Source organism: Myiozetetes cayanensis, unplaced genomic scaffold, assembly GCF_022539395.1.
Source record: "Myiozetetes cayanensis isolate MyiCay16 unplaced genomic scaffold, myiCay2020 scf17, whole genome shotgun sequence".
Lineage (NCBI taxonomy): Eukaryota > Metazoa > Chordata > Aves > Passeriformes > Tyrannidae > Myiozetetes > Myiozetetes cayanensis.
Window position 1 is genome coordinate 9046688 of NW_026087378.1, and position 17997 is coordinate 9064684.

General features: G+C 40.8%; 1 protein-coding gene across 2 annotated transcripts in view; it reads right to left on the reverse strand.

Moving 5' to 3' along the window:
* Positions 1-17997, reverse strand: part of SGCD (sarcoglycan delta) — a 314890-nt gene that overhangs the window by 42487 nt on the left and 254406 nt on the right. For both annotated transcript variants that reach the window (XM_050312063.1, XM_050312062.1), the window contains exons 6-7: positions 11871-11958; positions 9491-9610 (exon numbers count right to left, since the gene is read on the reverse strand). In XM_050312063.1, the coding sequence (XP_050168020.1) occupies positions 9491-9610; positions 11871-11958 (208 nt within the window). The remainder of the gene's footprint in view (positions 1-9490; positions 9611-11870; positions 11959-17997) is intronic.

Below are 17997 nucleotides of genomic sequence, written 5' to 3' on the forward strand. Positions count from 1 at the left end.
GTCCCAGCCAGGCTGTGATAACATCACTGCTGGATGGAGTTGAAAGAGAAGGCTGGAGGAAGTGACCTCATTCAGCAGTTTTTAGAATCATAGAGTCATTTATGTTGGAAAAGACCTTTAAGATCGTTGAGTCCAACTGTTACTAAAGGCTTTGGCAGAAAAAAGAAGGGAAGTTTGAGGGAAATACGCTGTTGACACTGAATTGGGCTATTCTGTCTCTGCTGAGGAGAACTGAAATGTCACGGAGAAACAAATGACTGAAAATATGAAGTGCAAGGTTATGTGCTTAGAAGTAGTAAAAATTTCTTCTACATGCTTCCAGGATGGGAATATGCCTGGATGAAAGCTAAATGCTACTCATGATTCATGACAGTGGGACAGAGCCAAAGGGAAGGCAAACGTGGCATTAAATTGAAAGGTGTGAGGAAAGTCTAATGCGAACAGGACAAGAAAATCACATTATTTTCAGAATCATCAGTGAGTCCTTGAACTGGGGGTCCTTGTGGCCTTCCAGGAGAGGAGTGTACAGAGAGGAAATACTGTTATGACTGCACTAACAGGAAAAGTCTATCCTACAAAAGAAGCCTGGAAGGACTTGCCTTTTTAGCTTAGCAGCATGATGGCTAGGGAAGGATACTCATGCTGTGTATTAATACATTAGGAAGATAAATAACATGAAGGAAAAAGAACTGCTGGCTCTAGGCCAATGTTGATATGAGAGCAAGTGGCAATAAACTGGTCCCAAATACATTTTGGAAGAAAACTGTTTATAGCCAAGAGGAGCAAAATAGCAGCAGCTTTTCAGTTAGATGGGACAGACAATCCAACAGATTTGACAAATTCCTGACTGTAAGATGTGGTGTCTCAAAACTAAGGGATAATATTTGCAGGACCAGCAATTGCCTTCTAGTCTTGCACTCCTCTAGTTTTATTTTCACTGTCCTCTACCTGAGGAATGATGGGTTTTGGCAAACAGTATTAATGCACAGGTCCAACAGTTCAGGAATCAGCTGCTACAATCTCCCTTTTCAATCAAAGTACTACATCCTTCTTTCACTTCTACTGAGTACAAAGCAAATGTAAATTGCATTTATTATTGTACAACACAGCTTCTGCTTCCTGAATTATCTGTTATTAAAACATTTTCTATCTACCATGAAAAATGCCTAACAGAAAATTTCTATTTCATTGCAAATACTGAAAATATTTTCTCATCATATGAGACTCTCTGCTGTTGCTATGGGTAACTTGTCTGCAAACAGCCAAAGATAGACTAAAACAATAATATCATTAGTATTTAAACATACTGTACTGTACATCCCTAAGCAATAAATTATTCTTTCTCACAGTGTTATATCAGAACGACTTCTATTAAAGCCATACCTACTGATTCCCTCTTCTGACACTGTGTAATTTACCACCGATAAATGTTCATAAACAGTTTGACTGAAAAATCCATAAAGCCATTTCAGCTTTATTTTAAGTTTCATTTAATGTCTCTCAAAAATAATTTCATCAATGTGTTTCCATTAGCTGGTTCTCTGACCAATAACTTAATTCCACACAATCAGTCAGGAACTTATAAACCATATGACAGGATCTACCCGAAGTATTTTGAATCACCACAAAGATTCATGCAAAGAGTGTTTGGTTTTTTGGCTTTTCTCCCCCCCTTTCTAGGGCATAAGGTGTGGGGGCACAAATGTCAGAGATCCTTGCATGTGTTCACTTCACTCAAGAACAAAGATCAAGAGTCCCATGGCAAGAGAACATTTACAGCTCAATTTCAGGGTTTGGCGATTTCTTTTTTGTTTCTTTTCTCTTCTGACATTTGAGATTCAGAAGAAACAGCAACTACATAGGAATGGAGGAGCTACAAATGCCACAAGAAGGGAATAAATCTCAGCTGGAATGTACATCTTAGCCAGTAGCAGATCCAACCAGAGGAACATGGGCATCAACATTTCAGCTTTTCAAGATGCCTCTTGCTTTCCCTGTGTGCTGCAGAAATACTTGAGCTGCATGGCACTGTCCTGGCACCTTCACTGGTGCAAAGGCAAGGGCTATCCCTGCTCCCTCTGGCCAGCACTGAGCTCCAGCCATCGTGGCAGGACACTGTTTACACACCACTCCCTCTGCACAAAACCTGCTTTAGGTTTCCCCTGCTATCAGCTGGAAGAGGGAGAAGAGCTCAAATGCAATGCGATGAGAGGTATTTTTAGACTAATGATTGATGCTTCTGCTATCAAGGGTAGGTGGCAATCAGCTGAACAGCACTTGAGGGTGAACAGAATGCGAAGAGAAATCAGGTTTCCACTCAGGTGCAGATGCACCTGCTTGGCTATTCCCCACTTTCCTTCTTCTTTCCAGACAACACATTTCTTTCCAACTCTGTGTATTATTTTAGTAGCAATTTCAAACCTACAGTACACCTTCAGTGTTGTATATCACTGCTTTCTAATGGAATTGAAGACTCAGAACCCTCTGACAAACCTGGAGATAAAGTTGGTGTATCTGATGTAGTACTGTGCAAATGAGGGGGCAGAAGGATTTGCTGTGATTTTTTTTCCTAGCTCAAGTCAAGAGGCATTGTATAGTGTGCTGGTGATCTCCATAAACTACCTCTATTCCCACTATTATTGATCATGACACATTCAGAAATTTGTTCATGAAGAAATCAAGTTCCCATCTGATGAGGTTCTGTCCTCTGCAGGTCTCATCAGGGTAATATGTAACACACTCAGAAGGCTTTGTGCAAACAGATGCCCAGGAAGTAAATCCAATCCAATCCAGGTAGGAATTATTTGTGACTGTTTCTTTTAATTCCTCACTTTAAAAGCCTTATTCATCCTTAATTTATGTTTTTAAATGGGTGAACATAGTAATTGCTGTTTCTCCCCTTGAAACTCATCAAATCTGAAATCAATAGGAGCTCCATTTCAGGGCCCAACAATAACAGCCTGGTAAGGTTAAGCCAGTGCACTGAACAAAAGCCATAAAGCTTCATTCATGTTTCTTTCTAAGATTCTATAAAAATAGTTCATTGCAAAGGTCTGTCTGTTTGCCTTTGTTGTTGAAGTGTCAGGGAGCTGTTTTTTTACGGGCAATCAAGAAATCATGAATAATAATGGCAATAATGAAACCACCAACAAAGTGTTCGTAATAAAAACACAATATAAATTATTTTAAATCCTTTTGATGTTCGTCTTGGCACTGTGTGCACATGGGGAGTGACCCAACCCTTCGGCTCAACTGGGCTGTGGCTGAGTGAGGCCAGATGGGAAATCCTTGTGACTCCAGTCCCACCAGCTCTGCTGGGTGGAGGAGAAACAGTTCTCTGACTCACAGTCCCAAGAAATCAATGGAGCATGGTTTTAGGCTAGAAAACTTGCAAACAATAAGATGAGATGCAAGCTCTGAGATGAGCATGTGGGTCATTAGTGATGTATGTGCCTGTAGAGACACCATCTTCAGCAGCCTCGCTTCAGAGGTTGAGTGTCTGAGAAATATAAAGAGAATAACAGAAAAGAACAGGGAGGCTCGCATCCAAACCGAGAAAAGACATAGGAAGAAAGGTTCTACAACTTATGCTGACCTCTAGATATTTCCTTCTTGACTAGTTTTTGGGGTCCTTCAACACTTTTTCTGAAGCTCAACAATAGGAATGTCATCACTGAATTCCTTTGAAGCTGTTCTTGGCCTTCTTGTACAAAGTTGCAAAGAAACTCAGGAGAGCACCTGAAGTAGGAATACACAGTGGAAATTTATCAAGGAGAATATTATGTGAGCTTCAAACAGATCAGCTGGGGAAGACACTTAGGAAATAAAATATAAATCTGCCACACTTTTAAACTTGATTTCAGTGTTTGGTAAGTGTACAGTATGTTTCTTTCATAATCCTTGTGACATTTAATCAATATTAATCTGATGGTGGATGATTCTTCTTTTTCCTTAAACAGGATTAAGGTAACGCAATCTGAACACACATTTCAGCCTGGACTCAAAGCCTATACACTTTACATAAATGCTATCCTTTTTGCCTGGAATGTACTTTGAAGTAAAAGCAAACAAAGGAAAACTCCTCAGTATATCTCCCTCCCGATACAAATTGTTCTCACCAAGAAAAGACAAATTTCCAATCTGGGTGACTAGATTTTGAAAAAGAAGGGCAATATTAGTTGGACTTGCCACTAAAAGGAATGGACAACAGTGTCTACACCTATTTTCCTCAAGGCAGCAGAGCCATCAGAAATATTAATTCAAGAACTGGTAATTTTAATTTCTTCCCTTGCAGAATATGAGGAAAGAAGAAGACATCCAAAAAACCCATCTCAACCTCTGGGAAAAAAACCCCCACCCAATTCAACCAAATCAGGAGGTTTTTTTCTATACAGCTTTTCAACTATTTGTCACTGCTGATTATAGGTTAAATCACTTTGTGACACTTCACATGGATACAGCAATAGCACGATTACTAACTGAGAGCAAAAAAGAACTTTCTTGTGGCTTTAACCACTGATGGGAAACATATGTTATCCCCCCTCAACTCCTTAGTTTTGCTAAACATAATTTTTTCCCATCATCACAGCTCTGCAATGAGTGCAAAGAAATCTGACAGAATCTGCTGCCACGACTGAACGCTACAGACAGTGGAGGCTGTTTCCAGTCTCTCTAGTGACAGTGCTAAAACCTGGTATCTTCATTTGTCAGCACATTTCCCTGCTTTCCTCGTTTTGCTCCCTGTCCCTTTTCCACGGGACCAGTGACTACACGACAGCTTGGCAATTGCTCCAGGACTGTGTTAGTGTTCCCACCTAATTACTGATGGGCACTGTGTGTTGAATATTCGTAGCTGCTTCCCAGAGAAGTTCATACATCTTCAGCTAAAGGTCAAATGCCCGTCCAAGCCTGGCGAGCAGCCGGCTGTGGCACGCTCTTTTCTCTGCCTGAGAGCACAGAAGGGAGCTCTGGAGCAACTGATACCTTGGAAGCAGACTAAGCAAGCAGGAGCTCATTTGCAACTGGGTGAACTGGGAAAGGCCCGTGGCCCCAGGCTGATGGAACGGTGTTTGCTTCCAGAAGCAGAGCGAGGTATCCTGGTGAGGTACCCCAGCCACACTTCAGCAGCACTGAGCCAGCTTTGGGCTAGAGGCACCTTCCCCTCCTGACGCCTTTGTAAAGGAAAAGGATCACAGCAGGAAAATGCCTCAATTTCCTAAAAATAGGTATTGTAGCATCATTTGTCCTTCGGAAAAGCTACTCACAGACCTGTGGTAAGGACATGTTTTTCAGGAAAGCACACAAACCCCACACTACAAAGATTCAAGCTTGGTATTTATCCTCAGGTGTAAAGTTGCTGCAGACTCACTGGTGAGACCAGAAAGCTTGGTTTCCTCTCTGGGTCAAGCCTGATTTCAACACTTGGCTACCACAACAACATCAGCAAAATGCCGTTTTGAAATTGTAATGGCTGCAGTAAAGGGCAACAGTGCACATCCTGACTCATAAATAATGGCTTCTGAAGAGGGGTGCATGCTGTAAAAATGGGTGGTAATTCCTGGCAACTGTTAAATTTCTAGCTTACACCACCCTCTGAAATGATTGATACCAGTCAAACAGTTTTAGTGGATTATTTTAATGAAATATAACTACTCTTGCCATCATTGAAGTTACTCTTCTGTAACTATTGCAGCAAGCATAAGCTGGAAAGGACATGCCAAGAAGCCACTAAAAGTGTAATATGGAGGAAATGTGAGCAGAGCCCTTTAACCAGGCTGGCACTGCAGCCAAGGGGCTCCTCCCAAATCAAGCTAATACAAGGCTCACTGAAAATGTTTGTAGATGTGTAGCTTTAGAGACAGCTGGGCCAGCTTACATAGATGTATTAGTTCAGCACACTCACATAAAACCATGTTCTCCTCTTGTCCAAAGTGAAGGACACTATAAATGCTTTTTCAACCCTTCCATGGGTAATGAACCCCAGCACTTTGCAAGTGCAGAGCAGGAAAGCCACTCCCCCATGCCAGGTCTACATGCAGTAATCTCATTGACTATAAGCTTGGGCTGTGTTGCTTTTATCATTGGTGTTCCCCTACTAAACCCTCTAAAGTCCTTACTATACAGCTCATAAATAAAATGCTGGAAATGTGCCTCGGATTTAATTACTCCAAACTTATTCGTAAATTTGCAATAACATTTCAACAGCTGACTCCTCTTTCCAGGTGCATTCCCAGGCAGCTGGAGAGAAACTGGAAGAAAAAACGTTCCCAAACCAACATTCCAGAGAGTCTAACTTGTGGTCAGCATTGACGTGCTCCACACGGCTCATCACCCAGAGGGAATAGGCTACAGTGGAGAAAAGCTAGAAGGTAGAAATAGAGCTACTGGCTAATTATTTGAAGGCAGGGCATGGAAGGGTTGGCAAGATCAAAGGCACATTTTAATCAGCCATGGTGCTGGGGAGGGCTGCCATGCGTGGCAGGTGGGTCACACTGCTCCTGTAGTCTTTATTCTGGGAGATGAAAGGCATCCCACCCCACTCTAAATACAGCTCTTTTAGTTAGGGTTTGCCACAGGGAAACACTTTAGCCAAATTTTTATCATTAGGCTCCATTAGCAGAAAAGCTTCTGCCATGGTAATCTAAATGTCTAAGTGAGAGGCACATTTTCTAGGGACCCAGAGTGGGAGCAATCCCTGTATTGTTCTGTTACAGAGAAGGGACTTTGTGGCTTTGTGAATAATCCTATCCTTATTGCAAAGAAAAAGGGTAATCTTAATAGTGGTTAAAAAGCGTGGTTGATTCATAATAGGACAGCATCCAGCCCATGCAATCCTACTTCCCAAACAAACCTTCCTCCACACTAAAACCCAGGGACTTCCGTAGCCTGTAAGCTGCAGGGACACATCTTTTGTGGTTTTATCTCAGCTCACTGCGACACATGTGGATTCCCATCAATATTTAGTCTTTAAAAATATTGGTTAGATCCATCATAAATATTAAACACCAGAGTATACTGGCAAGTTTCCCTGAAAACAAACTTCAAAAAATAATCTCCAAAAAAGATGTCAAGGCCCTTGGGAGAACTGACACTGGCATGTCATCAGATGTTGTCTTATAAGGCTAAATTAAGCATCTGACCAGAGTTTAATTTCTGTAAAAACTCATGCTAATTTAAATTGCTTTAGATTTAATTAAAAATGGCTTTCTATAGAGATAATAATGTAACTCTGTTAATTAGTATCAAGTGGCATCTAGAGGGCATATTTAAAAACTAATCTGGAGAATAAATAGAGCTAATTAGCAGTCAGAATAATGCTTTATGATTGTCTTTTATTTATAAATGCTATAACGTTCAATAAGCTATTAAATGAAATTGTAATTAATATATATCAAAGTTATTTTTTAATACTCTTTTAACTAAAGAGTATTTCTTACACACCATTTTTCAGGCGGTCTGAACGCGTTTCGTTTCTGGAGGGAGGGAGGGGGAAGGAGCACTGCTGAGCGACGTACATACAGATTCAATTAGCACCAGCTCATTTATCTGCCCTACGAAGAATGTTATGTGTTTGTGAGCCCGCAGGGCCATCCAGTGAGGCATTGGTTTTGACTCCGTGGGGTTTGCAGACGTGCACTGCTGGCCATGGCACTGTGGGGCCGTGTAGTGGGCAGAGAAGTGGCAGATTTTGCCTTCAAAATCTAAGCCTCGCAAAACCACGGCCAAAGGGCTCAAAGGGCTGCCTTTCTCCTCAGACAGAAGTTCTCATTATCCTCCAGTCTCCCCTATGATGACAGGTTGGACTGCATTCACTATATCAAATAAAATCACTGAAGTACTCTAAACTATATCATGCATGAAAAGCAGAGGCAACCAACTCTGTCTTTTGTGTCCTTTAATGCTTATAAATCAGAAATAACTCCCCCAAATACAAATCAAATAAAAAACACTTTCATTTGTTATTCTGCAATGTCCACGCTGAGCAATTTTTTGAAGCACCATCAATGGCAGCATGTGTACTACTTGCATTTGGTTTTAATCCATAATTCTGTGTATTCCTTCCTTTTTTATCCCTTGCTAATGTTGAAAAAATCCTCTAGCTACCCAGAGCAGAGTTCATTTCAAAACAGGAAAGCACTTCTTTTTGTCAGACAAGGATTCAGCATTAGTTTGTAGCACAAACTTTCAGAAGAAACTTTGAAGACCACACAAAGAAAAAAAAGTTACTGTCACTAGCAAGATTCAAAGCTAACCACAAGAACTGCTGCTCTGACCTGTGTGAGATGACTTTCATGCCAGTTTGCTGACATGCACTTCCCTCTACAACAACTACGTTTTCGGCAATAACAAGAACAAGCCGAGATTATTTACATGGTATAGGTGGGTGCCAGCAGACACACACCATCAGCACCTGAGATCCCAAACACCAGAAAGATGATCAAAGGAGTTTGTCTGCGTACTACGAGCTGGACTGGCCTCCGGCGCAGACAAAAACACTGGAAGAAATACGAACATATGGTATGACACTTCCCAGCATGGCAAACAGCCATGGCAAACACTTTTGGAGATAAAATTAGATTGGGGAAGCAAAGCTGGAGAAAAACAAAGCCAAGTATGAACTCTTGAAAGCATTTCAGCTCAAGGTCATCGGAATGCTTGCCATGTAACATCAGCAGTGGTATAATTCTACCTTTTGTTTTCTGACAGATCTGCAAAAGCCAAAGAAACCTCGAGAAACACTCAGTTGGAGATAAAAATGAAAGTGCACTACAGTGATCAGCAGTACTTTTGATGTTGTTTATTCTGGAGACTAAAACAAGGCAGAAACTCAAAATAGTTATCAAAATTAATTCCTGGTTTCTCAAAAGTACATAGTAACTAAAAAGCAGTATCTTTGTAAGTATGTAATCTGAAAAGTACCTTGTAAGGAAAAGTTTCTGCTTGGTTTTCTTTTTGTTTGTTTGGGTTTTGTTTGGTTTTTTTGTTTGGTTTTGGGTTTTTTTGTAAAACAATGATGTAAATCTCTCTTATTTGAAGGTCTCCAAGAAAACACTTAAAATCTGTTGCTTCCTGACTCCCATCCACCCAGCACAAAAATTGCACCATGAACTAGCTCTGAATGAAGGGAGAATTGTGGTAAGGGATGAGTTGTGACAAATGTCCCCCAGCCCTGTAACACTCCATCCCAGATCCAAGAGATAAAGTTGTTCAATTTCCAAACCTGGTTTTAAAGCTACTTTGCTGAGCAAGACAAACCACTTCCAGGGGAGTTTTTTTTGGAGGGGAAACAACATATTGTGAAAGTTAAGAAACCCCTCAGATAGAATCTCCTGACCATTATCTACTTGGAGAAGATTCAAAGCAATAAAGACAGCACAAAGTTTTGTCTCCAAAAGTAGCTTTCAACAAGTATGAAGGAAAGTCAGGTAAAACTATACTAAAATTTGAAGAGGTGCATATTAAAACTGTGATTTAAGGAACAATCTCTTACCTAAAACTCTCAATCTCTCTGCTCCAACCACCACTTCGTTGTCATCTGCAGAAAACAGCAATTTTCCAGAGAGGGTTTTCACCTCAAATTTTTGGCTGTGTGCTTCCACTGCTTGGGGACCTAGAGAGGAGGATCACAATCTTTTAGTGAAAAGTATAAGAAAATAATGCATTTCATAAACCCATTTGCTGAGATTGTCCTAATAGCTCTGCAGATACAACCTGCATCTGAGACACTAAACAGGAGATCTGTGCTTTTATATCTCATTAGTAAAGGGCAGTTTTCTACCCAAATAGGAGCCTTTCAACTATTTCTACTTGTGGGTTCTTTTTTAATGCGTATGTGTGCCATAAAATCGCCATTAAACTTGGTACAGGTGGGAAATTTTTACAAAAAGACAGCAATGTGAAGCAGTAATGAATATACCCAGCCTTGCTTGGAGAGTATTGGTGCAGCAGTAAGAGGTATCAAAAGCTTCAGGGTCCATTTTGCTTTGACTGATACCACAGTGTAAAAAAATTCCTTCTTTTCTGCCTCTTAAATATGTCTGGTTTAAAATTCTATCAGTGTCATGCACAACCCAATTAAAAAAAAAAAAAAAAAAAGAAAAAACACCACCACAGGAGCAAATGTTTTCTTTTAGGATACTTCAATCATGTGCAGGCCAAGAAAAATGGCAGCCTCTCATGTTGCACCAAGTTTTTAGACAAGTAAAACTTTCCTTCGTAGATCTTATTTCAATTCTGGTGCTTTCCCTGCAGGCTGCTGTGCCCTGCAGTGCTGGAAAGCCTCTGGCAATACATTTTGTTGTGGAGTCTGATAAACATCAGCTGTCTGAATAGCAATTCTGTGCAGGTTTGTGGCTCAAGGGCTGCAAAGAGCAGAGCCCTCAGTTACTGACCAAGGCTAAACTTTGGACAAATCACCTTCTAAAAGTGCTGCCAACTCTGCTCAAGCCACAGCCTCCCTGGAATATTACCCTGGAATATACCCCTGATTGGGCTTTGCATTAATTCTGGCCATTTTCATGACTAGTCTCATTTCTCAAAAGACAAGAAATAAGACCTGAAAGCCAGTATTTTCTTATGGGCAGCTTCAAACTCCATCTCTACCCAGAGTTTCCCTGCACAGGTCATCTGTGTTGGCATCAGGGCACAAAGAATCATGAACATGGTTCTGACTACTGAGAAGTGAGGCCATTCTGAGATCCCTGGAAACACTTAAAAACTGTTGCTGCCTTTTGAGAAAATCCAGTACTTTAAGTTTGTATTTGTATCTCGCTTATTAACCACCCCCCTGCTCATCACTGAAGCAGGAGCTACATGGGACCACATCTTTGATCCACTCTGAAACAAAAGCTGCTGCCAAATGCAGAAAAAGATCAATAACCAGAACATCACACCAGGAAATATCACTGAGTGTGTCCTCCCAAGCTCTCATGACATGGAGGTGCTTTAAGTGAACCAAACACCCTCTTGAAAATATATGGAGAAACAAGAACCTCAGCATGTTCATTCTGAATGTGAGAATCAGGGAGCTTGGGGTTGAATTTATTTCCTTCCCCCAGGCAATTTTCACGCATTCTGCCTAAATAATTGCTCACTGAAGCTGCATATTTAATTATTTAACACTGTGACTAGAGGCCAAGATGTTATATAAGCAAACCAAACAACGCAGTCTCAATGTAGAAACATGTTTATGAATTACTGCCTCTGCCATTCAGCAATATTTCTCCCAGTCCATGGATAAATCTCAATAAATATATACCTACCCTTTATCATATATATATTATATTACCCTATATAATGCATTAGTCTCTTTCAACCCAAATTACACATGCATTTCTTCAAAGGCTGCTGTGCATTGGGGATTTATGAAACACTCATTCTTCTATCAAACACACTCATGTTTGGGAGCACAAGGGAATTCTTCATCAGCAGAAGGACTCTAAATTGCAAAGCGTTGCAACTCAGCCACGGTTGATCTCCAGAGTTCCCAAGATTTCAGGTAAGTTATAAGCGTCTTAGGAAAAACCTGTGCTTGTTACAACAGAAATGTCAGCCTGCATATGTTCTTCTTGACCCTGAAGTTGTACAACTAACATTTCTGTCTCTGCATTAGCTTTCAAATGAAAACAATGGTCTCCTTCCTTATCAGACAGCACCAGCCAGTTGCCCCTCCAGCACAGCTTTCACGTCTCCAGCTTAGTTTCCACAAAGTAGAGTGAAGTTTTCATTTGTACTTCACAAGACACTTGGGCTCCCCTCCTGAGCGGTCTGAAGCCAGCACAGCATCCCACAACACTCCCACTTTCATCCCTCCCTAATCCTTCCAAGCAGGAATCCTTCCAAGCAGGAATCCTTCCTTTCCCCCTCCTTACCTGTTACAAGGCGAGTGAGGACTTTCGTCTTCTCATTGAGGATGTTCACTGTCACATTTCTGGCGGACTGGAAGTACAGTGGGTTGCCCTGGAACAAGACCATGAGACCAAGGATGTGAGATGGAGGTGGTTGCCCGGGACCAGCCTGCTTGAGACACCTGGAGCTTTGCCCAGCACTGGGGTAACAGCCCCAAGGTTGGGTGTGTGGTTGGGGTGCAGGCTACCCTGCAGTATTTCAGGCTACCTTGCAGTAATTCTTACTGGCCAGGATAAAACCACAGTGCACAACACACCTTTGGCCCAGGCAGTGCCCCAGAGACCAGCCTTGTTTTAGGGACTGTTGCCTTTATTGCTGGTATAACCCAACCAATCTGCTATTTTAAAATGTGCAGGTGATAGGGACCTGACCTAAGCTTCCTGAAGGTGTTTTGGGAGGGTGGCTGAGTGCAGCAGTGCATTTCAGAGTCAAACCTGCAATATTACTTCTGATGACTCCAGTGGGTGACTGTCAACCACAGGGCCACGTGAGCAGGCCATGCCCAAGAGCTGGGAAGAAGAAAACCCGGTGAACTTGTAGAGAGTTCCTTTCATCTCAAAGCACTGAAGAACCATCTGGCATCTCTCACCATCACACTGTGGTGGGATGCCAGCTTTGAACCAGACCCATCCCACTGGGTCTACAGAACACAAGACATGAAGCCTTCCCCACTCCCCACTTGACCACAGAGATTTCTACCAATTTTTTCATTTTTATGCTTTCAATACCCCTTTGAGAGAAGAGCCAGAGCAGCTGCTAACATAAAGGAGCCCCACAGCTACCTGGCAACATCCATCTCAGGTACTTCTCCTGCAGAGCAAAGCCAAAGAAGACCCACAGCTACAACCATCTGGCTCCTTCTGTGTGCAAACACTTCCAAGACACCGGGGGACTCGTGTTTTCATCAGGCAGCTCCAGCCTGCACGGCTGGTTTCTCAGGGGCTATTAGACACCTACAGCACCAGCACAGGGTGACCCCAACTTGAATCAGCCAAAAATCTAATGAGCAAGGTGGAAATTCACTGCCAGTATCTCTCTGCAAGGTCCAAAGCAGGCAGCTGATCAAATTCATCAACGGACTAAGCCACAGGATAGGTAGAGGGGATAAAATAGCAAGAAAATCAGCAAGGAGTTGAACATTTTATGCCTGTTGTGCTTCTTCAACCAACGTCTTTTTTCAGCATTTCAAAATCTTTCCACTAAGAATGAACAATCAGGATGGGGACAGAGAATCGTGTAGGTCAGGCACGTTCTCCTTGCCTCCTGGATTTGTAAGACACACAACGAATATTTTCCTAGATGCCATTTTTCGGAGGATCATGGCAGAAGGTTGTTTGCATACAAAACATAACAGGAGCACAGAAATTACTTATGGGAGTCCTATGATGGACTGGAGCTTCAAATAACACCCTGGTGATAGACAAATGATTCCCAGTGGTGTTTGCAGAAGACAAACCTCCAAAAAATCTAAAGTAAAACCAGCCCCACATGTGACCAAATATTCACAACAATTACATTTGCTGCATGTGCCCATGGGATCAGTCCTTCAGCAAGAAAGGGGGAAAGGATTAGGATATATCAAATAAAGGATTTATTTGATCAGTTATAACTAGACCCTTATGGCTACATTCAGACTATTTACAATTGAATAAAAATAACAAAAGGAAAGAATTCCACTCAATAATTTCCAGACCTTGGACAAGATTCAGAAGCTCTTGGTGTTTCTGTGTCCTCATACACTAAATGAGGACAAATCATCCTTCTACACCTCTCCAATGTGTTTGACAGTTTAAGTAATATAATATATGAAATTGAATTATAATTAACAGGTTAGAAGCAAGGATCACTGGTAGTGACTTGTAATGATTTTCCTCTTTTTACTTTTTATTTGTGATCTTCTAGAACTTCTAGAAATTGATGTTGATTATTGGTATTTTACGGTTAACAGCACGGAAAAAAAGATGGCTTCACCTGAATATCCACTGCTCAGGAACCTAACTTTAACACCCCTAGTGATAGCAGTTTACTGCTACATACTAATTTCTGTTTTAAAGGTAGATAGCTAAAATCTGCATAATGTATGGTCATAGGTGAGACTATAACTACTATAAACATGCCATATGAAGCACAGAAAGTCTCATTTTTGACTTGCACTATTTGACTTTTGTTTATGGAGTTATGCAAATAGCTACAGTGTTTTGAAAAGGTCAGGAAAACTTCTAGTCCAAATTCAGGTAGGAAAAATCATTCAATTCCCATGGCTTTGAAACTCTGTTACTGCTCTGCATAAGAGGAGATTGCACTACAGAAGCATTACAAGAAAAGTCAAGTGGTTAATAGGGAGAGAGTCACAGAGAAAGTTGCTCTAAAGAAGACTTACAAGACAAGTTAAGAGCTGGTATCCACCTACAAAAGACTTAAAATACATCATCAGACCTTGAAATGCTTACCCCAGCATAGTCATCTCATTCACTGATTCAGAATTCAGATTCGTGCAGCCTTCAAAAAACTAAATTTCCCTAATGGAAGAGTTATGTTTTTATTGGTCTGCAGGGAAGGAACATTTCAAGCACTTAATGCAATGCCTGGTCTCATTTCCATAATTCTTTTTCCATTAAGGAATGAAAAAGAATGGAAAAAATTACTCCCTTTTGCTAAAAATTCTGCAGATTTTCTGTCCATCATATTCTGTTTACAAAGGAAATAACACTGACATCTTTTAAACACTGAACACTAAAAAAATGTTTCGTCTGTTGCAAGCTTGGTGATGATGCAGCTTCTTTCAATCACACAGAAAAAAATAATTAAAACATTAAAAACCAGTTAAGAATCAAAACTAAAAGACAAAACCCTTCCCTTCTCTTACACTTTCATCTTATGACACAAAATGAAGTATTCTGATGCACATGAGCAAGTGGAAAACTAGATCAGTATGGCTTCATCACTGCAATAAAAATAGTTATGAAGTGAAGCGATATTCTCATAAACTGTCATAACCCTCGACAGACCTAGAGTTAGAACATCAGCAGGAAATAAACAAGCACATCTTTTGAGAACTCTTTGGGCTGGTTATCTACTTCCAGCCCACCACGAACCTACTATTCATCTCTGCAGGAAATCCTACAGAGTAAATACATCATTTTGCTTCTCACTTGAGTCCCTCATTAGCAGACCCAATGCCTTAACAATAATGCAAATGTTTGTAGTCACACAAAAGCACTTGCCACAGTTACTCAATATATTAAAACATTGGACACATGCTGCTGAATAAAGAATATGAAGAGTGCGAAAATATGTCAAAACTATAGACTTGGTTCCTCACTAAGCAGTGAGGTATCCAGTAAAACATAGAAAACTGCACAAAAGGTATCAACTCACTGTTTGCTAGGTTAAACACATGGCAACACAAGCCTAAACAGCTGACTAGCTGTCTTCCTTTGGCTCACTTTGGAAGAGATGCTAAAAACTCCCAGATCCGAGACTGAAACAGAAAAAAAGCACTTTGACTGACAACCTTAATTTGCAGCTGAAGCAATCCCAGCCAGTGCTGACTTTAGGGAAATTCAATACTTTAACAGATGTCCTTAGACTGTTGTAGGGAATTATTAAAGATATTTGGAAATCCTTTTAAATTTTAACAGGCAATTTAAAAATAATGCTTCACAGTCAGAGTGGTTGCAATTTGGATGGTCAAAAGGAGTATCTTTGATTTGATCCTCTGAATTCAAAGACTTCATAGAGTAAGCACAAGTGAAGCTTGTGGAAATAATGGAAATGGTGAATTTCCTGCAGGCTGACAAAGTAATGGGAAAAATAAAATATTAAAGCATAATCCAGGCTGGCAAGGAGCAGTCTATGGAGAAGTCACTCAGAGCACCATTTTCCTGCTCAATTCTGCTTCTCACTGACATTACAGAAAGCAAACACTGCTCTATACACAGGTGGACTGTCAGAGGGTAAAAGCTTGTTTTCTGTAAAGCAAACAGCCAGCAAAACCTCGCCCTCACTTGGCCTACTGCCACATTCACCTGCCTGCACCCCTGAGTGCTGTTCTAAGGAGCAGCTGAAAGAGGGGAAGTATTTATGTGGGTTATAACAAATATATTCCTTTCTTGAAGTCAAACCAGTTCTACTATAACACCAGCTAAATGTGATGGCTATAAAAACAGCAGTGATACTCCCCTGAAATGCATTTTCTATTGGTAGGGACAACTCAGAGCTGCACAAGGTAATGTCTCAGTTTTGTCTAGTTTGGAGTGACAAGTATTCGTCACCCAATAACTGAGAGACAAAGCAATAATTTTAGGGTACCTGAAATGTCCTTCACTAAGAATGATGAACCTCTAATGAAAAGCCACAAAGGCATCACCTCTTAGTCCTTCCTCAGCATCACATGCCGCTGGGGAGACAGCACTGTACGTTGCCTGGTAGTGCAGGTGTCAGGCATGTCCCCCTGCCTACCAGAAAAGCCGAGCTGGTAACCTTTACTGTGTCATTTTTTTGTCTGTTGACACAGATATGCTTAAATTAGTATCCCTGACCCAGTTTTGCGTGTTCCCACATGACTTGTTCATCTTTCAAAGGGAAGCACCAGTAATATCTCACTTAGTGCAGAGTTTCCTAACCACAAAGGTCTTCCAGAACATGTTGTGAGCACGTCAAAAAAACCCAAGACCTGACCCTGAGCGTGCATTTCTTCCCCTTAACTCCTACCTTAAGAATAGAAACTCCTTTGGAAAGTGTCTGATGCTGAAAAAGCCAGAGCTGCCCCATAAAATGGAGAGTTGTGAGGAAAAAATTGTATAAAACCCCTTCAGAACTGATAACAGATGCTGCAGGGATCAAGCAAATGGCACCACCACAAGTCTGAGCAAACCTCACCAGAACACTGTACAGACATCGTTCATCCTGAAGAGCAAACATGAAACACTGGACAGCATCTATCTTTATCTGTGAAGAAGACAAACTTGGGAGTATTTAGTGAGCCCCCATCCTTGAGATTGTACTTGGATTCTGGTCTTCACCTACATTACCAGCAAATCTCGACTTCAGGTTTGCAAGACAAGCATTACTGTTTCCGATCGAGCTCCCCACAGCAAGAACAGGATTTTGCCCAGAAGCCTCCTGGCACAAAAATTTAAGGCATGTAGCTAAATCCCTAGGTGCTAGATTGAAAATAGCCCTTAATATGATTTAAACATACTTTTTGTTGTTTAATCCCTGAGTCTCTTTTGATCTTGATTTTGTCCTTCAAACAGTTGAACATAATGTTCATGTAACTAAATCCCTTTTCTAGTAAAACTTCTTATTTGACAGTGTAAGCTTTTCACAGCAGAATGAAAGCCAACTGTGAATGGAATTGGTAACAAACAGATTAAAACAAATGCTACAAAATGTCCCAGCTATAATTATATCTATAGATGCTTGCTTTTAGGAAGGAGGCAAAAGGTCCAGTGCAGATATAACAAAATGTAGTCTGCATCCTCTTCTTCCAGGAAACAAACTCTTGTCATACTTGTAATGAGCCCAGGTCATGTAACCTAGAATAGCAACAGAGATGATACAGCCCTGACCTGCAATGGGCATTCAAAGGCGTAAATGCAGTAATATAAGTTGAATTAGTGTTCTGACTTCTGATGCTTTATTAAGCATTCAAATGCTTAAAAAAAAAAAAAATTCAAGTTTTTTCTTCTATGCAAAAAAAGTACAGTCACCTTCACAGAACGATACCTTTCACAGTGCAATGAAGATGAGAAAATATTGTGGTCCCACCCACTGTGACATATTTTAATAGCATGGATTGAGCATGTTGGAGTTTTATGTCCAATATCACAGACCCCCCTCTTTAATGGCACTTCTTGGAGTTCATTTTAATAACAACAGAAACAAAAGATAAATTTCCCTTTGCTCCATTAAAGCAATTATATCTCTGACTTTTCTTTTTAAAGTGCAAAGAAGGCAGGTCTGTGATGTGAGACATAAATGACTGGGTTCTGCTTTTGCAAGGCTACCCAAGGGGCTTTGTATCCTTCAAAGTGATTTATTTCTGGCAATCTAGGGGTTTCTCTCTTTAGAAAAATACCTGTAATA